At 51.4% G+C, this 23,707-nt stretch overlaps 8 protein-coding genes across 8 annotated transcripts; 6 read left to right on the top strand and 2 right to left on the bottom strand.

Moving 5' to 3' along the window:
* Positions 1-1,322: 1,322 nt before the first annotated feature.
* AA0111_g797 (hypothetical protein) lies at positions 1,323-2,769 on the bottom strand (the record flags this gene model as incomplete). Its single annotated transcript, XM_028654365.1, has 2 exons — positions 1,323-2,492; positions 2,605-2,769. 2 exons carry the CDS (start codon positions 2,767-2,769, stop codon positions 1,323-1,325), a joined length of 1,335 nt encoding a protein of 444 aa, XP_028512175.1.
* Positions 2,770-3,079: 310 nt separating this feature from the next.
* Positions 3,080-4,186, top strand: AA0111_g796 (hypothetical protein; the record flags this gene model as incomplete). The annotated part of the gene is made up of 1 exon (XM_028654354.1): positions 3,080-4,186. The coding sequence occupies one exon, from the start codon at positions 3,080-3,082 to the stop codon at positions 4,184-4,186; it is 1,107 nt and encodes a 368-aa protein (XP_028512176.1).
* Positions 4,187-6,598: 2,412 nt separating this feature from the next.
* Positions 6,599-7,860, top strand: AA0111_g795 (hypothetical protein; the record flags this gene model as incomplete). The annotated part of the gene is made up of 2 exons (XM_028654343.1): positions 6,599-7,005; positions 7,077-7,860. The coding sequence occupies 2 exons, from the start codon at positions 6,599-6,601 to the stop codon at positions 7,858-7,860; spliced, it is 1,191 nt and encodes a 396-aa protein (XP_028512173.1).
* A 1,744-nt stretch (positions 7,861-9,604) lies between these two features.
* AA0111_g794 (hypothetical protein) lies at positions 9,605-11,402 on the top strand (the record flags this gene model as incomplete). The annotated part of the gene is made up of 2 exons (XM_028654332.1): positions 9,605-10,669; positions 10,725-11,402. 2 exons carry the CDS (start codon positions 9,605-9,607, stop codon positions 11,400-11,402), a joined length of 1,743 nt encoding a protein of 580 aa, XP_028512174.1.
* A 2,687-nt stretch (positions 11,403-14,089) lies between these two features.
* On the top strand, positions 14,090-15,107 carry AA0111_g793 (hypothetical protein; the record flags this gene model as incomplete). The annotated part of the gene is made up of 3 exons (XM_028654321.1): positions 14,090-14,225; positions 14,279-14,914; positions 14,974-15,107. 3 exons carry the CDS (start codon positions 14,090-14,092, stop codon positions 15,105-15,107), a joined length of 906 nt encoding a protein of 301 aa, XP_028512389.1.
* A 2,558-nt stretch (positions 15,108-17,665) lies between these two features.
* AA0111_g792 (hypothetical protein) lies at positions 17,666-18,720 on the bottom strand (the record flags this gene model as incomplete). The annotated part of the gene is made up of 3 exons (XM_028654310.1): positions 17,666-18,045; positions 18,103-18,367; positions 18,571-18,720. 3 exons carry the CDS (start codon positions 18,718-18,720, stop codon positions 17,666-17,668), a joined length of 795 nt encoding a protein of 264 aa, XP_028512172.1.
* Positions 18,721-19,255: 535 nt separating this feature from the next.
* On the top strand, positions 19,256-21,118 carry AA0111_g791 (hypothetical protein; the record flags this gene model as incomplete). The annotated part of the gene is made up of 1 exon (XM_028654299.1): positions 19,256-21,118. One exon carries the CDS (start codon positions 19,256-19,258, stop codon positions 21,116-21,118), a length of 1,863 nt encoding a protein of 620 aa, XP_028512171.1.
* Positions 21,119-22,439: 1,321 nt separating this feature from the next.
* AA0111_g790 (hypothetical protein) lies at positions 22,440-22,715 on the top strand (the record flags this gene model as incomplete). Its single annotated transcript, XM_028654288.1, has 1 exon — positions 22,440-22,715. The coding sequence occupies one exon, from the start codon at positions 22,440-22,442 to the stop codon at positions 22,713-22,715; it is 276 nt and encodes a 91-aa protein (XP_028511652.1).
* Between the last annotated feature and the right edge of the window lie 992 nt (positions 22,716-23,707).

The following is a 23,707-nucleotide window of genomic DNA, read 5'->3' as shown; positions in this document are numbered from 1 at the left end:
TAGCTCCGAGTGTTCATATAGATATGAGAGGGGGTGGTTTTGAGGAGAGCAGAACACGTCACCAACATGTCATGCTTGCTAGTGTGTTTTGAAAACAAGGGGAGTAGTTGTTGGCATGGATAGGAATTAATTTCATAGAGCTGCTGGATATTTATGCATGCAGTAAGGTGCACGGGGTATGAGCTTGGCGCGCAGAGAAGATGAGCGTCATTAAGTATCTCCGTCTGAATTTGTGTGTGAATCGCTCAAAAAGCAAAAACATAGCTTCTATGGTATGATATTTTGATAACATCAGGTGGTATGGTTTGGAGAGTACCTATGAGATGGCGAACTGAGCCCTTGAGGAGAGCGAAACGCGCCACGACCATAATTTTTTGTTTTCGACGTTTGGAAAAGGTAAGTGAGTTCGAGTATAAAGAAGAGTATCCAAGCTGTGAGAGGTAGGCATTTATATGCTCAGAAACATGCTAGGAACGCTGCATTGGCAGAAGCAGCATCCATGATCGATTAACTCTCTCGTTTTGGTCATGATCTCGCGGGTAGTGATTTTGGTAACAATAGGGAAGAGACAATATGTCCATCTATTGCGTATGTCGGAGAACATAACCAACGGGAAACACTGGGCTTTGATGTGGTCTGCGGTCTTTTCGAGGACGAAGACATACCCAAATACCAGACCATTTTTTTGGTAATAAGTGACTTAATTTCGGTGGTCCCATCGAATCACTGTTGACGTTTTTTTTTGAGACGAGCGCAACCACGCCACGACCATGTGTTGTAGAAATCGTTGTTTTGGAAAGAAGAATTAGTTCTTGGTGTGCGGGAGGTATAGGTAGTGTGGGTGGATGACATGTATACCAACACGAAGATGCGCGGAAGTTGACTTCATGGACGCAGCACCGCTCATGACCATAGGGATTGGTGCTTCTTGGTTGTCGTTCATGGTCTGCTTTCGCAGTTTTTTGTCGTGCTGGTGGCAACAAGAGAACAACACGCCCTCTTCACTGGCGTTTTCGCATGAACATGATGATAGACCAGGGACATCAGACTCTAGATTTTCAGACCTTAGATTTATACAAAGCTTTTCCGAGGAGGAGTACATGTAGAACAGGCAGTGGTTCTTGAAAAGCAGAGGGCATGGCGTGAAGTTTCCATGACCCGTTTATGTCTAGCCTTCTAACGGAAGCGACACACTCCCCAGACATTCAGCGGTGCAGTCAGGGTTTGAGAATAAAGCAATGGTTTTAGATGTAAAGAAGAGAGTAACGAAAAACGAACTGAAGATATTTATATCAACAAGAAGTGTCTGGGCACATGAACGGTTACAACTTCTGCCGGCTCTTCGCCATCTCCTCTTCCAAAATCATACCAACAGGTCCACCACGACTTCCATCACCGGCCCACTGCTCTTCCGGCACACGCTCAGCTGGCCATTCCCATCGGCCCCTGAAGTCATCCGGCGTCCTGCCTTCCATACACTCCACAATACTGTCGCCAATAACAGGCAAAAACTTGAAGCCATGTCCCGAGCCACCCGTCGCCAGAAACAGCCCTTTGTACTTGGGATGGTACGAGATCAAAAAGTCGCCATCCCTAGTATCAGTGTACCAGCAAATCTTCGATTTGGTGAATGGTCGCGAGGGTGCGGCGAGGGAAGGGTGTATGGCTGCGAGGAAGTCTCGGCATTGGCGTTGGCCCTCGATTGGGACTGCCTGTGACGGATCGTCAACGTGTGTGTATGGTAGGGAGATGGTGATTGTCTCATTGGGGTCCTCTGACTCCGGATGTGGGATAGTGGTCGGGTTGAGGTAGCCGTGGCCGTGACGCGCGACTTTGAGGAGGCGCTTGGAAGGCGGAATCATGAACAAGCCATGGGAGAGGTTCAGGATAGTTGGCCGTGTAGACATCTTCGCTTCCTCCTCCTTGGAGATGGGCATGTAGCACAGAGCTTGCCCAGTCGCTTTGCAGATGCCTCGGAGATCGATGAGCGACGCCGTCCATGCGCCTGCCGCCAGCATCGTCAGGTCCGCCTTGAGCTCGGTCGAGTCGTTAAATCGCACGCCGGAGACGGTGTTGGTTTTGTGATCAATCAACAGCTTCTTCACGGCCTTTGTGACGAACTTCACCCTGTTCAGCTTCTCGACCTTCTCCCTCAGCCACATCATCGCGCCCTCTGCGTCTGCCCAGCCTGAACTCCAATTCACGTATCCGGTGCTACCGTTGCCCCATGGGTCTTTGCCTTCCAGACCACATACTTTTTGTATGTCCTCCGGCGAGTTCAGCACTTCTACTTTGTCTGTTCCGATCGCGCGGACGTTTGCGAGTGATCCAGAAACGTACTTCTGCTCCGGACCCCAAGCTGTCACACATAGGCCGACCTCATGGTAGTGTTCGGTCGCAAAGTCGGTTCGCCAGCGGTGTTGCGCGATGGTTGCGAGACGGGTGTAGCGTGTGGCAGCATAATCAGGACGGATGATTCGTGAAGTGTCAATCTAGATGCTTTTGCTTAAGCGTTTGATTTTGGTTGAACAGGTTGACTCCACTGGCGAATGTGTTGCTCTAGAGCAAGGTGTTGAAACAGAGTAGATTAGATGCTCTACTTACACTCGAGCCATCAGGCGTAGGAAAAGGCTGACGGTCTATGATAGTAATCGAGGTGTCGTTGTACCGCGGGTTTTGACATAATGAATAGGCAGTGGAAAGTCCAAATGCGCCGCTGCCGACGATCAAGATGGATGAGGGTATCTCGGGGGATGCAGAAGAAGCCATTGCGCACAAAGTCAAGACGTATAGAAATGCAACAACTGCGCAAAAGAAAGGAAAGACATGAGAAAAAAAGTTAACCTACATGAGCGCGAACGGCGTGCAAGTGCCGCTGATGGGCCGATATCGTTGTCTGAAGGGCGTGCGTCGGCTGGGCACGGTGGATAACCTCGTGGCGGCATGGAAGCTTTGACGCTACCGAGCGATTGGGTCGGCGCATCGAAAGATTTGAGACTTCAATTGTTGCTCGACGGCTTCACTCTTTGCGTCTCACAGTCACTCGTTCCTCAGGTATTCTGTGTCTGCTTGCGTCGCCATGGCGAAGCTCCCGAAGCCCCCAAAGTCGTTTCCTGCAAAACCTGCGATACCCACAAAGCCCGCTATACCACTACACAGACGCATACAACGAGCGCAGCACGACAACGACCTACCACTTCGAGCCCCCGCCAACCAAACACCTGAGCAAGCATTGAAGCGAGTATGGGCAGCACGTCCAACGCTGTCGGATCTGCAGCGCCTGTCGGATGAGGAACTCAGGTCGGCACATCATCAGGCAAAACTACGGAGATGGAGACAATGGCCAATGTTCGGCGTCGGCATGATCGCATTCGGAATGGGCACATACGCGACGATGCTCTACACGTCGTTGACACAGGATAGCGACTTGAAGGACTTGCCAGAAGATCTCTCAGACCGATTCGACAAAGAGGCCGAAGGCTATGACGAGAAGGTTGACACGTCTGAGACGCTACTCTTCTTGACCAGGAAGCGCAAGAAGCTTACTTCTATGGCCAAGGGGCACGTGTTGGAGGTGGCTGTTGGTACTGGTAGGAACATACCTTACTACAAGACCAAGCAATGCGCGACAGTGACGTTGCTCGACTCAAGCGGGCCCATGTTGGCAGTTGCAAAGCGGAAGTGGAACGACACGCACAAGGAATACTTTAGCCGTGTCTTTTTCAAGCAACAGTCTGCCACAGACCCGATAACGCCTCCATATGGTGCCCAAGACGGATACGACACGGTGATACAAACCATGGGACTGTGCTCTACGCATGAGCCCGTGAAGCTGCTCCAGAACCTAGAAGCGTCGACCAATGAGAATGGCCAGATCCTACTTCTAGAGCACGGTAAGTCGCACTACGAGTGGCTCAACAGCATGCTGGACAAGACAGCTCCCGCTCATGCGGACGAACACGGCTGCTGGTGGAACAAAGACATCGGCAAGATTGTCGAAGAAAGTGGGCTGGAAGTCGTTGACATAAAACGCTACAATTTCGGCACGACCTGGTGGTTGCAGTTGAGGCCGAGGAAGGGCATGCGGCAAAAATTGGCCGAGACCACCACCTCGGGTGAGCAGCCGCTTGCTGCACCAGCCGGATCCCCAGTTACACAGAAGCCATGGTGGTCGCTGTGGAGATGATAACTCACCGTATCGCCTCCCCCACATTCACCACCATCGAGAACATCGAGATTGTGGAGGTTTGCCGCTATTATAGATAACGCGAGTTAAACTCTCACTACCCCAAGTTGCGGCGTTGTACGAGCAGACCTAGTTTTGTTGAAACGACGTCAACTTTACGCATATTGGCGATGGAGGGGAAAGGCTCAAAGCGGCAATTCCCAGATCGCGACCATCGTAACCTGGGAGCCAACAGAAGGTCAAGCGAGATCTGCAGTCGGGATCATGGGCATTTAGAGGAAATCGCGTCACAGCACTCTGGAACGCGACATCGGTTGCCCGAACTTTGTTCTGTCTTATCATCCGGGCATGCCATGTTTTTGCATGTGTGCCTGGGATCTGGCATCTCATACCGTCGAGCACGTTGGGCTCACGCATCAGTGGCGGTCGTAATCATCATGCACAGCATTCAACTTGCCGAGTCAGATAAAGATGCATGTCATCTACAGACATGTCGTTGAGTGTGGGAACAAGCAAACAAACATGCATCTTCACCGTCTTTCACGACTTGCCAACTTCCTCATCCAGTCCACACTTCGTCTGGGGAAGATACGTAGCGCATCCGTGAATCTGTTTGCCCACTGGACAAGTGCGGCGCCATACCTTCCAGTTCCCCACAAAAGGTGACGCTGTGCTGCACATGCAGACCGGACCTGGTTCTATGCGCCTGTCCCCATCAGGGAAAGACATATGCGCAATCCCTGCACAACCATCGGAAGTGATGGCAACTCGCGTGCGCAATGTTTGGGGGTGTGGTCGCAATGCGGAGTGGAGGCTGCTGAAACCGATGTGCCAGAAGATCCAGCTCGGCAGCATCATCCATTGTGCTTTTTCCGTGCATCGTGACATGTTATCAGCAACGCACAAAGAAGTATGAAGCCCCATCTAGTGAGAACGCTTTTTGTCGTTCGCGTATTAACGTTGCCGAGGGTTGGCCGCATGCCAGTGGGAAAACTTCCGTTAAAGAAAAATTCGAGAAAAGTGTGCTCACCGCCCTGGGGCATCCTGGTTGCAGCGTTGAGGCTAAATCCACTTTGTATGCTAGGCGAAACCTCAGAACAGGGATGTCTCCGCTCTGGAACAAGATGATATGCACGCTGCATCAGATCATGGAAAGCGCCCGTCCACTCGCATCGTGGCCGTTTGACTGCTTGGGGGACGGAAGATATTATGGCGGTCAGCTTGCGGGACAGCTGTGACGACCCGCCCAATTGCAGATGCGAAGGATGCGCGAAGCTCCAACGAGACGTGTTGAGCATGAGGTCACTTGCGGGAAAGCCGTCTCAGGGCCAGAGACGTTCGTATCGTTGGCGGAGGTTTATCGGCAAGGAAGCATCCTTACCAGCAACGTCTAGCATGTGCCACTTGTTGCGCGCTCGGGGCAACATGTATAGAGATCCAAGTGCGGTGTTCACTGTTCCGGGCTCAGCTGAGACCATCCAATGCCCGGAGCTTGACACGGGCAGAGGTGCAAGACACAGACAGCCGAGATTCCCAGGCTGACGGGATTGGGCAGGATAGCGAAGCCTGTACAAGACGTTGGAGCAGGCAGGCGAGAAGCCATGTTCTGAAAAGCGTCCGGCGAGTATCTACTTTAGATGACTTTACCGCGTGGTACATGCAGGTAACCACGGCATCTTGATAGGAGCGTTAGGCTCTAGCCCCTGGCCAACAAAGCAAAAACGGGCTCTAAAAGTAGTATGCTGTCATAACCAAAGAGGCGATCCCTGGATACATTCACCCTACCTAGACGCACGGTCTCTTGCCGGAGCCTAGTCGCTCCTTCTTCACTGTGTGCTCCACTACGCCTCCGTTCTTTCCCTCGTCGCATCCCCTCTTCTTCACCACCTCTCGAACTACATCAGGGCCCGACATCAACTGTCCTGTCCCATTCCGTTTACTCTTGCTTCTCACTGTTTCTGATTCCTGATTACCGTGGTGTTGCAGCTGCACTTAATTGTGTTGCAATAGTTATTGGGTCGAGCTTGAGGCAACCAGTCGCCTTCGCCGAGTTACGTATTCACTGCCTTCAGGAGGCGAGCCGCGTATTCGCGACAGGACGGGTGCCACTCAGCGTTCAACACCATCAAACATCCCTCTCAGAGTAATCGGGCGCCCTTCTCGACGCCATCAGCTGCAGTGCAGATATCTAAGCGTCGCACGCTACCTTGCATACTCGGCGGCAGCGTTGGTGGTATAGGCTGCATTGCATTCCTACCGGACCAATCGACGACCCTGGCATTCTCCCAGTAGCAAAACACTTTTGGCTGCACACCCTCTGCCAGCCTCAATAATTTACTTCTCCCTTGGAAGACTCTCTCCTTCCTTCCTCTCCACTTGAGCGACGTTTGCGACTGCGTCGCTTCCCTCAAAATGCCCTATAACACCCGCCGGAAATCGCTGTCGCTGCCGTCACTCGGCATACAGCTGCCAGGAGCACCGCGACCTGCGCGCTCACCGCCTTCGACAAGCGACGGTCAGCACGCCGCAAAGAAACAGAAACGCTCACATTCCGGCTCACTCTCGTCGGTGCCACCATCACCACCGCGCCCCTCGTCACTGCGCTTGGATGAGCAGCGACCCAAAAGCTCAGGCCGGGTGGCAGACACCCCGCCACCTTCGCCAGGCGGCGAGTCTGGGACGACAAAGATTGACACCCAAGGCATCGACGACGAAATCGTGGTTGGCGTTATCGAACAGCTCCAGAAGACAGGCAACCGTCCCCACCTGCTAAAAGAACTCGCCCTCGTTCTGTCGCCCATTATTCCAATCGTTGAGAGGTATGTACCAAACTTCCAAGCATCCAAGCTCCGTCACTAGTTTCCTAGTCACTCATGCTGACGTACTCTAGCTCCGCGAACCCAGCTGCCATCATCTCGTCACGCTTAGCCACCTACTTGAAGCGCAATTGGACAGCTCTGTCGAGATGTCCGCTCGACAAGAAGCTCGTTGGTACTCACCCCAAGCGTGTCTACTACTTCCTCTCCACCTGCCCGCATCAACCTATCCCAGCCGACGGAAGTGCCACCGCCATCGCACCACGCATCGTCACCCCATCGCTCTCGTCTGCAACCTCGGAAGAGGAAGACATGGATGCGAGGTCAAGAGATCGCATGTCGCCGTCGCCAGAGCTAGACCTGTCTGACTACGACAGCGTCAGCAGCGATCCCTTCTCCAACCAGAGCCATCCACCCACGACTGCAAACATCTCGCACAACCGCCGGGCTCAATCGCCGCCTTTGGAAAAAGACGAGCGCGAGTTCACCCAGACTGCTTCGTTTCTCCAACAACGCCGCATGAGCCAGGAGGCCGAGCGCGAGCGATCTGCTAGCGTATCCGCCGAGTCAACACAACATAGCGATGTCAAGATGGAAGAAGTCGCCGTTTCCGTTGAGGAGACTGTAGAAAGCGCTGCACTCAAGGACTCGGAGGCGGCAGCAGCACTGTTTGGTCAGATGGACCATCTTATGACGTTCCAGAGCAGCCCTGCGATGAAACCGGTCCTCCACATCGAAATGCCTCCACCGTCGCTCAAGCGCAAATCGGTAAAACTTGAGCTCGACGACGACTGGATCATGAAGAGCCCGGAGCTTATTGATCTTGACGAGCTTGATGATCTTTTCGGCGGCTACTAAGCCGCCCGTCTCTTTCTCACTATTTCTCTGCGTCTATGACATTTACGATTCTCCTGGGGCACGTCTCTCATCTATTCCTCCTCTATCTATTGTATTCTCTCCTCTTGTCGTTTCGTCATAGCGTATGTCCTAGATGGATTCCATTTTGCCGCTCGCGCTGCACTTTACACTCTAGGGATGTTGGTTTATCGCATGGAGTTCTTGAGATCATGGGTGTCTAGGAAGGAATTCTGTACGATAACTGTAGAGTGTAGTTGTGCGATTACCAGCCAAGGGACCAGGCGCTGGATTGTTACTCGGCGCATGATTGCGCGCGCATCTGCGACTAGGGGTTGGTCAACATTTACCAGAATGTTGCGTCGCGTAGAAAGCGACGAAGAATGAACTGAAAGGAAACGGAACTACTAGATAAAAGTTCTTGAAATTGAAAAACAGTTGATATCCCCTCCAAAACAATTTACGTTTGCATCAAAACAAGCTCGGAAAATGTCCGTGACTTCGGCAATCTCGATGTTGCCGACCATTGCTGGTGGGCCGGGTGTCCCTTACCACCACGTACCTTTTCCCTCACCGCCCGACTCGCACGCTTCCTGCACCTAAGTCTACACCTGGCATGCACCTAACGCATAACAGTATGGAAAATTGGGCCTTCACCGGCAGGGCTACCTGCGCCCAATGCGGCTCCATGCGATGCAGCTCGTCCTAGTCTCAGAAAGGAAGTGAGCTCGAGCTTGGCGCTGCGTTGTTGAAGAAGTTGCGGTCGAGCTCGATGTGCTGGAGAACAGCCTCACTTTGTACGCAACACGCGCACACTTGGGCACCAGCGGGGTAAAATTGACTGAATCTTTGCACAACTACAGTTATACTCTCATCAGCCTGGTAATAATCAACAATCCCGAGGGGTAATCGCATGTTCGCAGACAAGAGGCTGGGTAAGCGAGTCCAATGACTTGGGCACCCCCAGCCTACAGCAAAGCTTTGAAGCCGACGCCCAACCACTCGACGTAAGAGTGCGCTGTGCGCTGCGCGACACGTCCGCCCCATTTCCTTTCCCATCATATTGACCATCCGACCCCCTCCGTTTCGCGATTTCTCGTGCCCTGCGTCAAAGTGCTTGCTGCAGGTTCCCGAGGCTGATGAGGTTATCGGCTGCCTCGCTTACTCCCGCCCATCAGGTCTGAAGAGTTGGAACACGGAAGAGCTGGAAACTGTGAATAGCGGAGGCTGGGGATTCGCGACCGTCGCATCCATCTGCCCAACAGAGTTGCGACAGTTAGCAGACGAAGCGCGTTGTTCCGGTGTCTTCCCAACGGTATACGACAGGCCATTCGCGGACATAACACCAAGGCTGCCAGCAACACAACACCAGCAGAGTGGATAGTCGACACGTGGATAAACGACAACCCGGTTAGCCGCATTGCCAGTCACCAAATCTCGCCGCGGGCGCAAAAAGCTCAACCATATTGACGTAGCTCGCTCTAATTCCCCTTGGACTTGGGCTGCGTCCGCTCCACGACAACAATTGCCCTTTTCAAAGGCACATCAAGAAAGAGCAAAGAATCTCAAGAAAAGAATGTCTGTGGCACTGTCTCGAGCGCGGAGCAGAAGTCGGGCGCCCAGCACCAGAGCGCCTCTAACACCAGCGCCCATCGTTGTGGACGTTCCGCGAAGTGGGGCTAAATCACCGCTCATTATTGATGTACCAGTAGAACGGCCCCGCGCAAGAAGCAGAAGCGTGCGTAGCATGCGCGAACCCATGGTCGATGCACCAGGACTCAGTGGTGGAAGGGGGATGTTTAAGAGGTTGATTGTTGCATGCGACGGAACTTGGCTAAACTCGGATGATGGAACCAAGAACGGGACTCTTTCCATCCCAAGCAACATTACCCGGATATCGAGAGCTATCAAGGCAGTTAGTCAGGATGGTATTCAGCAAATTGTCAACTATTCTCAAGGACTTGGGACGGAAGGCGGAAAACTGTCTCGTTTAGTTGGGGGCGCCACAGGCAAGGGCCTCGGTGACGATGTCCGAGAGGCGTACTCCTTCCTTGCCAACAACTATCACCCAGGAGACGAGATTTTCTTGCTAGGCTTCTCAAGAGGCGCATTCACTGCGCGTAGCATCGGAGGCTTGATTGGAGAGATTGGTCTCCTCACAAAGAAGGGTTTGAACACCCTACCAGAAGTGTATGAGGATGTTCAAAATCGACGGAACCCCGACTATCGCCCAAAGCACGAGGACGTACCCTTTCCCCGGAAACCAAGCGCAGATGACCCACGATACGCAGAAGAACTAGAGCGCAGAGGACTGACCAGGCTCGATATTCCAATCAAATGCATAGCGGTGTGGGATACGGTTGGTAGTCTCGGCATACCGCGGATCGGCAAGCTGCAACGTCTGGGTCTGCAAATGAAGCAGTCAAAGGCAACAACTTTCTACGACACCAAACTCTCCAACTGCATTGAAAACGCATTTCAAGCGCTCGCTTTGGATGAGAACCGGGCATCTTTCTCACCTGCTGTTTGGGAGAAGCCTGAGGGAAACCGTACAACGCTCCGCCAAGTATGGTTCCCTGGTGCGCATGCGAATGTCGGCGGCGGTTACGATGACATGCAAATCGCAAATATCAGTCTTGCGTGGATGATGAGTCAACTTGAACCATTCCTGGACTTGCGATCTGAATACCTATTCGAACAAGATGATCTGAATGAAAAGTACTACAAGAAAGAAGAAGGCGCGATCAGACCATGGAGTTTTGGAAAGATCTACAATGAGCTAAAGGGCGCTTTTGCGTTGGGTGGCAGTACAGTATGTCTTTCCTTGCTGAGAAGTAGGTATGAACAAACATACTAATGCATGATAGCAACGCAAACCAGGTCAATACACCTCGGTAGACCCCTTCTCAGGCCGTGCAACAGACCGCCCTCTCCGCCAAACAAACGAATACATCCATCCCTCAGTCCGCACGCGCTACCGCCTAGAAGGCCCTGGCATCCAAGACCGCGGCCTCTACGAAGCCCGCGCTCTAACTGACAGCTACAAATTGGTCGTGGACTACGGCGCCAACAACTCCCGCGCCGGCGACGCAGAAGTCTACTGGAAAATCAAGTGGAGAGACACCATGGCTGTCAAAGTACTACCCGAAGCCCCACTCTGGAGACTAGAAAGGGAGCTGGCGAAGCGCGATCCTGCAACGTATGATTACATCAAGAAACCCCCTGCCACCACCTCGACGAGATCGAAACGAAAGACTGCACGACCTCTGAGCGCGGATTTTAGCAACAGCAAGGCTGGCGGGTTGGCTAGTCCGACGTCCAGGAAAGGCAGGAGAGATACGTTTTCGCCTAGGAGTACGTTTCCGGCGGAGGATCGCGGGCCGTTGCCCAGACGGAGTAAGACGGGTGTGGATAGGGCGGAGAGGCCGAGGAGTAGGAGTAGGGCGCGCAGTGTCGAGTTTGCGAGTGATCGGGAGACGGATATTAGAGAGAGTATGCCGCATCGGAGGGAGAAGGATAAGGCGTGGTGGGAGGGACGGAGGTGATGATGAATGAGACTGGGAGACAAAAAGTTGATTTAAGCGGTCCTTTTTTCTCTGTCTCGGCTTTCTTTAGACTTTTTTTTTCATGATTGGCTTCATATAGGAGATGTTGGATATATGCGGATACCCTTTAGATGTAATAAATTTCGATAAGTATGACCATTTGATTCTAGATGTGAGGGATGTATTGAGCCCATGGTACCGCTTTGTATATCTCTGGGGGAGCGGATCGTAACGCGAAGAAGACTTCGAACAGCAGGAACAACCGTACGACTGTATACATGATACCCAGTAGCCAGACTATGTAAAGTGGGAGCTTGACTGATAACACAAGAGCGAAATCTTCTAGCATGTACCAAAATAATATGACCAAGGGAATACCTACGCAGGATATGCTGGCAGATCTCCATATGTATGTTTCAAAAGTAGTCGGAAATGGATAGTTCCACCCAAACAGATGACAAGACCCGAAAAGTACTGTAGATATCGCTATAGCTATTTGAGTTAGTCTGTTATTCGAAGCCTGACCTATCCACTCTCTGTCATGTCGCTTTCCCGTGGTTGATTCTCTTGCCCAGTCACTATCCACCATATTGAAGAAATCGTCTAGGTATTTGAATTCCTTGAACGAACCTTTGAGCTCAAGCGTTTGTTCTGCAGACAGCGATGGATCAGTGTATATCAGGAGCGGAGTCTGAACATCGAAAGGTTTATGCCACCAGAATCCATACATGAAGAAAGCACATAGAACATACGCCAGCGTGAACCACTCCAACGGGGAGATCACTATGCTGGAGTAAAGCCTGCCGAGGAGTTGGGAGAAGAACCAGAATATTTGGATCGAAGTCACGGCTTTGTTGAAGGCGCTGGTTTTGCTCTTGTCTTCCACAGCTGCGATGGACAGTTCTTCGCATCTGATCCAGCCTTGCTCAGCGGAATAGATGATATCGTCAACAGATAACATCACTTCAGCGGAATCTGATGCTGTGGATATGTGGAGCTTGATACCATGCATCAAAATGAGGTGACTGAACGCATGCGACCATTTGCGCTCGCCCTAACAGATCCAGTTAGCTGCTTTGCTTTGATACCGAATTCCAGAGAATGGTTCACAACATGCGACGCCGATGTAGCGACGCCAGGTACGTACCAGGAAGATCTCGGCCATGATTTTACTTATTTTGCGAGCCTCGAGCCATTCTATGGCAGCCATTCCAACTAAAGCTTCAGGCGCGATAATTGCCGCCACAAACCAAATGATCTTGTAAACAAGGACACGGCCAGCCGATAAGCCTTCCTTAGGCACATTCAAATGGAGTGCGCTCCATGTGCATATGATAGTTGTCGATATGCAAGTATACAATAGTGATGATGTGCCGCGCGTTACTGGCTCGCTGACCCAACCGACATTGTTTGGGTCTTGTGTAGTCATCGTACCGCACCTGTTATCGTCTGGTGGCGCCTCACGAAACCTGGCAATTTGTGATAGATCAAGAAAACGTGGTATATATAAACAGAGCACATCTGACAACAGCAGAGTCTCTATAAGACAGCATATAGTGTGGCGAAGCAACGCGTGCTGCGTTATAGAGTTCAGTAGGCTGCAGCTGAAGGCTGAAATGCGCGGCTGTGTAAAGTCGTGGTTGCCAATGAATTCCGCCTCATATCTCAACGACCTTTCCTACGTTGACTGAGGTGTGAGCATCTCTCCTCTGCCCTCACACGGCGACCAACGGTCCATTGACGTCGTTGATCTGCGCACGTCCGGTCTACCCACAGATCTCCTTTATTGGACCCTTGCTGATGAGGCTCGATCCGCAGAGGGGACCCTGGCCAGTCTTGTCCGTCAGCAGTTTCACTGAGAAATGACCGGACCGACTGAGGTCCAGGAGATACTCGGTCATGCTTAATAGAAGTGCGATGCTGATGCTCAAGGTGATGTGATGTGGTTTTTGTAGAGGGCTTGCAGGAGGCTGGCGTGAGGGCTAACGTGACTGGCTATACAAAGTCGATGATCGCCATCCCTCGGGAAACCAAAATCGTTCTCGCGTGCCGAAATGCGCTATCGAATACTGCATGAAAGGACACGCAAGCCCATGATGGAGGGTCTGCAGAAGCTCAAAAAGAGCACATGATTATGGAGAAAGTACGAGAAAAGTCTTGGGTAATAGGACTTTGGCAGAATACGAAGAGCGCATTGATTCAACGCTCGGAAGAATAATCTGTTGCGGAGCTAGAATGTTATATTTAGGGTTGCATTGCCCTAGCGCTAGTCCCAGCCCCTGGCCTGCCCATTCGCCGCTGGGCTCGTAACTACGCTGAGACCACCGACCACCCTATCCAGCCAGCCCAGCTCTCCTTTCGCATCCGCCGTTGAGCAAAACCATCAATCGCTTTATCGCTGCCTCGAATTCACGCCTCTTCTCCCTCTCACCCTTCCGCCAGTCGCTCGTTTTATCGGACGGAGGAGTGTTTGTAATACCTTGCTTGCGTAATCTACGTGTCGCGTCGCCTCTCGCTCTACTGCTCCCGTCCCGCCTTGTTGACACCCACCCGAGTTGCACAATCCCCTCGATTCCACGCGGATTTTCTCGCCTGCCGAAACAAGCCTTTATTCCGGAACCCTCTACTCGGTGCTTCATTGCTTTGAAGTTTGAAAGGATACTTTTAGTTGGCATCATTTGGACAACATGAGGCCGTCTCAGATTCTCGCTGCCGTCGTGGCCATGTCGTCGGTCACCCAGGCCATGAACGTGAAGCACGCATTCGACAACATTTCCGGATTGACCGATGTCAAGAACGTGCTTCTTGGACGCCAGGACAACAGTATGTCGATTAAACTTGTGATCGGATGACTTGGTACTGATGGAATGATATAGACAACAACAATGACAACAACGACAACGCCTCCTCAGATGCACCCGCCAGCACACAACCCGCAAAAACATCCGCCGCCGCAAAACCGACCGCAACCGGTGATAACAACAATAACGACGATAACAACAACGACAACAACAACAGCAGCGGAGACAACGCTTCCAACACTGCAAAGGAAACAGCAAGCGGCACAAAGAAGCCCTCCGGCTCCAAGACAACTGGAAAGGGTTCCAAATCCACCAGCTTCGATGCCCGGTTACCCGCCGGAGGCCTCACAATGGTCACCCCCAACGCCCTTGCCGGAACGCAATTCTACAAGGTCGGCGACTGGGTCACATTCGCATGGAACTACACTTCGCTCTCTGTCACACCCACGGCTATCGATGTCCTCGCCTCTTGCACCGCCAACCAAGCTACCTACACCATCTCCGTCAACATGTCCGCCACCGAGACTGAGGTTCTCTGGAACACAAAGAACACGCCAGAAGGCCAGGCGCCGTTCTTGACGGAGAACTACAAGCTGCTCATCTACGACTCTGATCTCAGTGCTACTGCGGCGCCGAGGGCAGGTTATCTGGGTGCTTTCACTGGCTTCACTTTCGGCATGTACTTGCCCCAGGAGTACGTTTCGCTCAAGGGTAAGTTTGGATTCCATGTTCGATTTTTGTATTAGGGAGTAAAGACTAACGAACGATAGATGGCTACACATGCCCCAACTGCAACGGCGCGCTCTCCCTCACCGAGAAAATGACTCTCGGAACCATGCTCCTGACCACCGGAACTACACTCGGTTCGATGCTGTACTTCACCTACCAGTTCGGTATCTGGTAGATGAAGCACCTTTCGCTGCACACGTACGAGATATACATGTACGATATACGGAAATCCCCGATACACAAAAACGCAAGACTCGACACGCATCACTGCGGTTACGATAACGGCAACTCATTCCTTGTTCTTTTTATCTCAACGCAACCTTCACATCTGTCCATATTTTTTCCACTCCTTTATAAAACGATCCGGTGGATTGGCGCTTTTCTGGTGCGTTGGGGGTGAAAGAGGGGATATATGGGAGTGATTTTTTTTTGAAAGCCCATGGTTTATACAATCCTTTCTTTGTGAAGAATTTGGGACGTCTGGTGTTATTGGAGTTATATGTATATTGCATAAAGGAGCGGGGGGCTTTTGAAGGGACAGTGCTGCGTTGTTGCAACGGAAAATCTAGCAGTAATACTTGGATTATCTTTGGCAGATGTGGGGAATAAAGGGAATGCATGTGAACAGGTATGGCTTGAAGATGATGGATGTGTCTAGTGGCATGTAGCATCTTCGTTAGATTGAAAGGAGAGAAAACATGAGGAAAATAATTCGTTAAGCACAAAGGCATCAGACTGCAACCGTGAAACCTGTCCGTGATATACCTGATTTCCAAGGGGCTTTGAGGTAGTCTGACGTCGAGTTCTGGCTAGCATGTCACCATCTCTCCGACTTCCGACCTCAACGAAACCCCGCTCTACGCCTCCTCTACGCCTCCAGCAGCCTTCGTCCAATAAGATGTTGAGGCATATGATGATAGGACAGACTGCAGCCGCTAGAGGATATACATGCGCATACATGCTGGCGGTAGGCGCCGTGCTTGAGGCTAGCCTTGCCCGTCCTATGCCTCCAGATACGGCTCTGACATATAAGGTAGTGTTGCATCCGATATACGAGGTCTCTTCTTCCCACCCCATTGTCAAGAATCAGTTTCACCCAAGGCCTTTCTCACAGGTCAACTCCATACCACTCCTGAATCGCACTCTCACAAGTTCTTACTACCACGCCTACGGCGGACTCCCCGTCAAGCCTCGCGGCTACCCTACATAGCCAGCCTTGGGCGGAGACCAACATAGTCTTCGCCTTGACCCCTTCCTACCCCCCTTTCCTCCCACTTGGAACCATCAGTCTCGAGATTTGGACTCCCTCGCGACGATTCGGTTCCAGTTGCCTCTTTCAGCCCCTTCGCTTTTGAAAAGGACCTAAATCCTGTGATACACAAACCGTATCTTCATAGCAATACCGCTTCCGATAACGATACACCTGCCCCGCTTGTTTACGACAGCAACAACGATTTGTCTATAGTCGGCGTGCATTCACGTTCGCACCCATCCGCTGCTTCAGGAAGCAGTTCCGACAATAACGATTCCCATACATTCTACGAAAACTCGAACTCGAACTCGAACTCGAACTCGAACTCGAACACCCCCACTGCTTCAGCAAGTAGCGTCCCGTCAACTCCGTCGCCTTCAGAGCACTCAGCACACCCTGAATATAACAGCACCGATCAATTACGTAAGTTTGCCTGTAGCTTTTGCGAAGTTACTTTCAGACGGCCTTGCGATCTCAAGTACGTACAACTACCCGCCCCACAACCAACATGTAAAGTTAACATGAATTCAAGCGATCACATCAATCGTAAGCACATAAAACGCTACAAGTGTGTTACCAACGGCTGCTCACAAGCGTTCCATCTTCGAGGAGATCTCAACCGTCATATCAAAACGCATCAAGAACAAGAACCCTTCCACTGTCAAGTTCCAGGCTGTCAGAAATCTTTTACACGAAAAGACAATCTTCAGAGACACAACAAGACGCATTCCTACAAGAACTCTTGTTGAGTACGTGAACACAAGATACAACAAAACACACGAGATTAACACAATTTCAACAAAACAAACCAACAAGTAAAAATACACGACTCCTAGTCGTGGCCGAGGGAGTCCATTACCTATGGTAATATCTCTGAGATGTGGCAACAACTGGGTTGGCCCAGGGTAGCAGGAGGAGGGCTCATGGCGTCCGCCCCTCACAGAACGCCTCCAGTCAACAAGTCTCAGCGTAGGGTCTCCTAAGCATCCCGGTTCATCTATTTCCTTGCGTCACGTACTGTAATTTGATTTCATATCTTGGTGTGCTCTGCTTCTGGTTGCAACGACACTTCTTTCCCTTACTTGCTATATCTGTTTCCTCTCTGTGCCCCTATCGATACAATATCGATCAGCATGGTCGGCTATCCGATGAGATCATTCATGTACTTTATGCTTGCATGACCTTCTAGTAAATATACTGTTCTGAAGATACTCAGATAATCTTATTTCAGTTTTGAGATAGAAAGTTAGTGTGATCCAGGAGCCCAGAATATTATTCAGAGCTGCATCGAGTGACGCAGGGTATTCTGTAGACATCGAAATCTACCGAAAGTAGTGATACCATAGAAAAGGCGCAACTGGACAAAAATGAAGTTTGGGTATCTACTCAACTAAACGCCTAAGATGCCCGCTCGCTTACTTGCCGCGATATGCCATCCATACACCATGCTATGCCTAACTAAACGCCAGCGCTCCCTAGATCTATTCATACGTATTCTCATAAGGATCGGCATCATCGATATCGTCATCCTCTCCGTTGTCAAAGTACTGCTCGGCATTATAATCGTCGTCCGATTCCTCCGAGTCCGTACTCGCAGCCGACCAGTTATCTTCCTCATCGACGGCATCAGGTTTATCCTCGTCGATTTCCTCATCTTCTTCGGCATCCTCGTCGTCTGCTTCTTCTTCTGCGCGGGCTTCCGCTTCGTTTGTGCGTTCTTGTTCGGACTTGATTAGGCGCTCGATCTGGGATAGGCCGTTTACTTTGGTCACGCCGAGCGTCCTGCGCTTCTTGGTCGAGGTGGAGTCGGCTCGTGTACCGTCTAGTGTGGGACGGAGTTCTGCGGGGAAGAGATCGACGACTGTTGTGTGAATGAGCGCTGGGTTTCCTTTCTGGCTTTGTGTTCATTTCAACTCACCGTATGGCCGCGCATCTAACTTTGGTAGTCTCCTCCGCACTTTGAGGTACTTGGCCGAGTATGTCTGGTTTCCGGTGAAGGGGTCAAAGAGCGAGGCTTCGGTGGGTGCAGGATCGCCGGCTTTTCGCTTCAGCCCGTTCTTCATGCCGTCATTGAGGATGGTGTAGAAGGGGCCTTCGTGGATGCGGTCGCGGACTGCGAGGTGGTGCTTGACCATGCCGAGCTCACTGTCGGTTGGTGGAGGCGCTTGGGGTGGAGGTGCTTCCTATGCATGGTTTAGTGGGTGAATCAAGGGTGCGCTCTTGAGGTGCGTGGTGCTGATAGACTGCTGCGACGGCGACTGGCGAAGCATGGTGATTGCGACAACATTATGTACAAATGCGCAATGCTACCGAAAGACTGCGACGACGCGCAAAGCAGCAACTACAAGGGCGAGGGACATGCGCCGGAAGAAAGGGAGATGCTCACTGGAAAGCGCTCGGCAGGCCCCTTCTGGATGTCGAGGCCAGTCAGATCCCAGTTGAGCTCAGTTCCGGCAATCGTCACGGTTCCTCGTGCGGGATTGAAGGCACCACGCGCGCCTCCGCGTCCACCTCCTCTTCCTCCTCTTCCCGCCATGTCTGTCTTTTACGGTTGCCTGGAGGGTTGATGCACGTCTGGGGAAATGGTTTAAACAATCGTCAAGTGTCGTCGAATGAGAGATTGGAGAGAGTTGTGGAGTCAGAAATTATTTCGGTACAGCTGGGACCGCGGCCTCTGCTAGCACGACTGAGGCTGAGGGTGGGGCCCCAAAACCGAACTTGTACCCAAAGCCCCGCCACCTCACTACATGAACACCACACTAGTACCCGAAGTCGTTACGACAAAGTTACAAGGACCAGGCCGTCTTAGATCGAGTGGTTATCGCTGAGTAGCTACACGATCTCGAAAAGTTTCATAGTCGAACATCTCCGGGCAGCACTGCGACGCCAGCACCGTGCATCAGGCTACAGGGAACGCGTGCATTCGACCTCTACGCGCAATCACATGAGCGGCCTAGAACCTTCTTACACTCCTTAGTAACCGCCACGCTCCCAGCCAGGGCTACTATCGAACATCAACGTTCCAGCTCATCCAAGTTTCGCTTCCAAAGTGTTACATACAAACGTCCAAAATGGCCGCGTCAACTACTACACTCACCGAACTGTCAGAGCATTTGCAAAAGATCGACCAAGATCCGGCCACTCCACTCGACACAGATCTACTTGAGCGATGCGAGCTCTCCATCAACACGCCAGAGTATCGAAACCAAACATGGAAGGAGACAAGGCCACTCTTTCTACAGATAGCAGCCTTACTGCCAAAGCTTCAACAAGATCCCGCGCCACTCACTCATTTTATCGTCAAGTTGGCTGAGCCATACCGATTCGACGATATCAAGGACATCGACTTCGAGATTGGCTTGGACCTGCAGGCTATCCCGTTCCACAATCTGATCCTCACATTACTCGACAAGGCCACCACAAGTAGCACCGATGCCCAAACACTTGCGAACCGGCCAGCAGTCATGTTGGCCATTGTTCGTCTGTGGCTGTGCACCCATGATGCGGGAGTTGCAAATCAGGCCGAAGATCTTCTTACTTCGCTGCTGAAAGTGTCGAAAAACGAACCCGTGTCAATAGATGGCAAGTCTTCGTTGCATACATACGGCACTGGTCCCATGTGGAGGCGCCTGTTGAGTGATCGAGACATCAGTTCGCTGTACTACCATTACACATCTCTCAAACAGCTCACATCACCACCTGCTCCACTTTTGAACAAGCGTGATAAGACCATCTCACAAGCTAGGCTGTTGTCGTGGCTACCACGCGTTGCCGCTATGGACTGGAATGCCATAGCATCCACGTACGGTCTCGATGTTGAGAAAGAGGCCGGATTGAAGGAAGGTCAGGGTCTGCTCCATTACGCTGCCCTGAAAATGGTGGACACCGAGGACGACATGCTCATGCACATGACCCTACTCCAATTCTACAGCACACTTATCACCACGGTCAAGACAAAACCCCATCTCTCACACTACGACTCAAGTCTCGCTCTCGACTTCCTGAAAGAAGAAGGCGTGCACAAAGGCATCGTCGACTTTCATACCTCCGAGAACCCCAGTCTCGACCATTCTTTCTTGAGCAGCCGGACAGCACAATACATTAGCGATTATGCATCGCACTACCCCGAAAACTTTGAGAAAAGCGAGGAAATGCCCGTTATTAGAAACTACGTCCACCGCAACATCCGCAAGTGCGAAGCTAGCAACCTCAACATCATTGCCTCAATGCCCCGCTCAACACTTATCCCGCGCCGCGCTTCAGGTCTAGCCTGGGACAACTGCGTCATCACCGACATGCCCATCACACGCACAAATCAGGACGCGCTGAAAACCCTCGCTGCCATCTTCCACGGGCCGCCGAAAGAAGAAATCACTTTCCCGCAAATTGAAGCTATTGGCGAGGATGCGAAGCGCAGGGAGACGGAAGCAGCATATGCAAGGATACTCACTGCGCTCTTCTACAGCAAAAAACCGAACATGTTTGCTGATATAACAAACCACATGGAGACTATTGCTATGCAGGAAAATGCGCTGGCGTCTCTGACGCTTGTCGGCGCTCTCATCACTTCATCTTGGTCTACCGCTGCCCTCCCTGATATCCCTTCAACAGACCCAACATATGCTCGTCTAAACGCCTTTCCCAAATCCGGTGTCGACGTCATCTTGGACCCTACGATAAGCGGGGGTGTCCTTCCTTCACTGCTTAAGCCAGCAACGACTTTTTCGAACCTTGTTGGTGGCAGAGGTGATGCAGAGAATGCGGCGTATATCGTTGCGACGGCCAAGTTTGAGGTGCTGAAGACGCTGGGCAGGAGATTGGAGGAGATGGGGGGTAGGCAGGATGTTTTGGCCATGGTGAGGAGGAGAGTAGGCGATGGGGTTTGGGGGGATAGTGGGAATGTGGGGAGTAGGATTGGGACGTTGGAGATGTAGAATCGGGTTGCGTGTACTGTAGGTACACATAGCAAATGAATGTCAGACGATAGTCTTCAAGAACTAGTGGTTAGTAACCATTCGATAAGTTGATAACCTCCAAGACACAAAAAAAGAAGTGAATCAATTCGAAGTGGAGCAATGTTTATCTTCCCCTCGACTCTCTTCACTCACCTTCATCCTCGTTACTGTACCAACAATTGGCAAAAAAAGAACCTGGGATATCTGACTGAAGCCAGACGAATGCTGATGAGAGTGGGACTCGAACCCACGCCACTTTCGTGACCAGGAATATGTGTTAAGATAACCTTAACCTGGCGCCATAACCAACTCGGCCATCTCACCGAACCATGTGATTGGTTGGTTGCTTGATGAGAAGTTGGGAAGATACATATCTTATAACGTCAATATTGTTTTGGAGGCTGTTTAAAATCTTGAAGTGCCATGATTTGAGGTTTCCTGGTGTTGGGCGGAGATGTGGGACGTGATGTGAGAAAATTTTAGGTGGGGTAGGTCTACGAAGAACGCGACGAGCTACGGCGAGATAGTGGGTACGGAATGTACTTCGAAGAAATTCGACATTCGATCGTCCTGCTAAATGATGCGAATTGTAAAGATTTCCGTATAAAACATTATTCTCACACAATCGTGTTTGTATTCCAATGGTCTGCTTGAACCGCAGGATCTGTTAATGAAAAGAGAGCTCGTCACTCATCACACTTTCAGCAAAAGGCACACAAGGTTTTTGATCAAGATTGTTTTAGACTCTTTAGGGTACAGACAAGCAACGCGTGAGAGGTAAGGACTGGCGACAGTTGGATAGAAGGCCGGAGCCTTGGGCGCAGACGTTTTTTTTGGTGGGTTGCCCTCTGATTTTCCAACGAAATCTTCTCCGTTACGCTTTCCGACAAGCAAATCAACATCCACAATTCCCAAAACGCCAAAGAACGGAAGAGAGGCGACATCGGAAGAGAGGCGACATCGGAATAGACACCTGCTGATGGTCGCGTCACTCATATCAGAGATGACATCCCACCAACGTCATCTATCCAATGCCACACCGATGGACACAGAGTTTATGACGGGTTCGAAAACACATTGGTACGCTCGGCCTATCGGTAGGATGCCCACGAAAAGTCGGAAATACTTTGTCCTCGTGTTTCCGACAGGCGGGCACTGAACACACGAAGAAGGGCTGGGGTGTACGGAAAGTCGGGATCACTTCATCCTTGAACCTCGGAATAGCAAATGCTGAGCGTACTGAGAAGGAGGGGGGTGTACGGAATGTCGGAGTCACCTCGCCTTCGTATGCCAGCGCGCCATGAGCAGCCCGAATGGCCGTAAGAAACCACGTCCCTGTATTGTGGGACTGAATCCTTATCCAGTCGTCTTCAAGAAGCTCATGGTGGTAGGGAGACCAGTGTCCATGGTTACCAGCAGATTCATCGAGTTGAAGGCTGCCATAGGCGCGCGCTCGTCTGCCATCAACCGGCTGAGGAAGACCCACGGCTCGCACCCGCCGAGCGGCTCGGGCGTTATTGAACCAGCTGCGAACTTGCCTCACGGTGAGATTGGCTTGATGTGCGATGCGTTCTAATTCCCAGGCACCTATGAGATACGTTTACGAAGTCAGTGTATATTTCACATGCAGTTCGTTCGTGGGCGTCTCTTACGTGGGTATGGAATCACTGCGAATTTATCATCCAGAAGCTGGCCTGCGCTAAACGACCTGTTCAGGAAGTCTCCTATAAGCTTGAGTGTATCTGTGTCGCTACGGCATGTATCGTCGAAGCCTGGCGTATCGATGAGAATAACCCTTGACTGCAGACTTCGAGCCCCAATGCAATATGGTAATGTTCTCTGTTGTAGTCGATGATGCAAAGGAACCCATGTATCAACCATGTTTAAGGTTGACATGCTTGAGCATGTTGTCCCTTCTCGGATAAGATTTCCCGCAATCAGGTTCCGGGCACCGGAAGCGACTTCGGTTTTCGAGTGCCTGATGACTTTGGCGATGTCTTTCCAGATCTGCCCGGAGACCAAAGGCTTTGGAACAGCCTGAGTACGTACAGCGATGACTTCTTTCGTGCTTTCGACGGACGTGATTACTAAGGATGAAATGATTAGCTTGGTAGTCATATTGTGTTCTACGTTTGATACTTACTTTCTGTCACAGACTCGATCAAAGATAATACCGCAGTAGCCGCACCTACTACACTTAATGCATCCATTGTGTAGATGTTGATCGTCAACAGATGGTATTGCGAAGCGTGAGGGTTGTTCCGCGATGGCTTGGTGCACGCTGGGATTGACGTTCCGGGTAGTTCGTATCGATTCGCTTGACTCGGTGTCAGGAGTACCGGTGTTGTAGGGAGGCGTCCAGATGCTCGTAATAAGCGTAATTTCCGAGCCAATGGATTGTTGTCGAGTTCGCGTTGCGCTGATTTCTGCTTCGCTTCGAAGCGTGACAGGAGGAGAAACGAGCCTGTGATCCGTGGGATCAACTTGGGGCCGAAAGTCGGAGAGTTCTTCCGATATCTGGTCTAACTGCACTCCAATTGCTTGTTCATCCAATCCTGCTAGAGAAGG

Source organism: Alternaria arborescens, assembly GCF_004154835.1.
Source record: "Alternaria arborescens strain FERA 675 chromosome Unknown contig_1, whole genome shotgun sequence".
In the NCBI taxonomy this organism is placed as follows: Eukaryota; Fungi; Ascomycota; class Dothideomycetes; order Pleosporales; family Pleosporaceae; genus Alternaria; species Alternaria arborescens.
The sequence above is the reverse complement of the archived record's forward strand: the minus strand, read 5'-3'. Positions and strand labels throughout refer to the sequence as shown.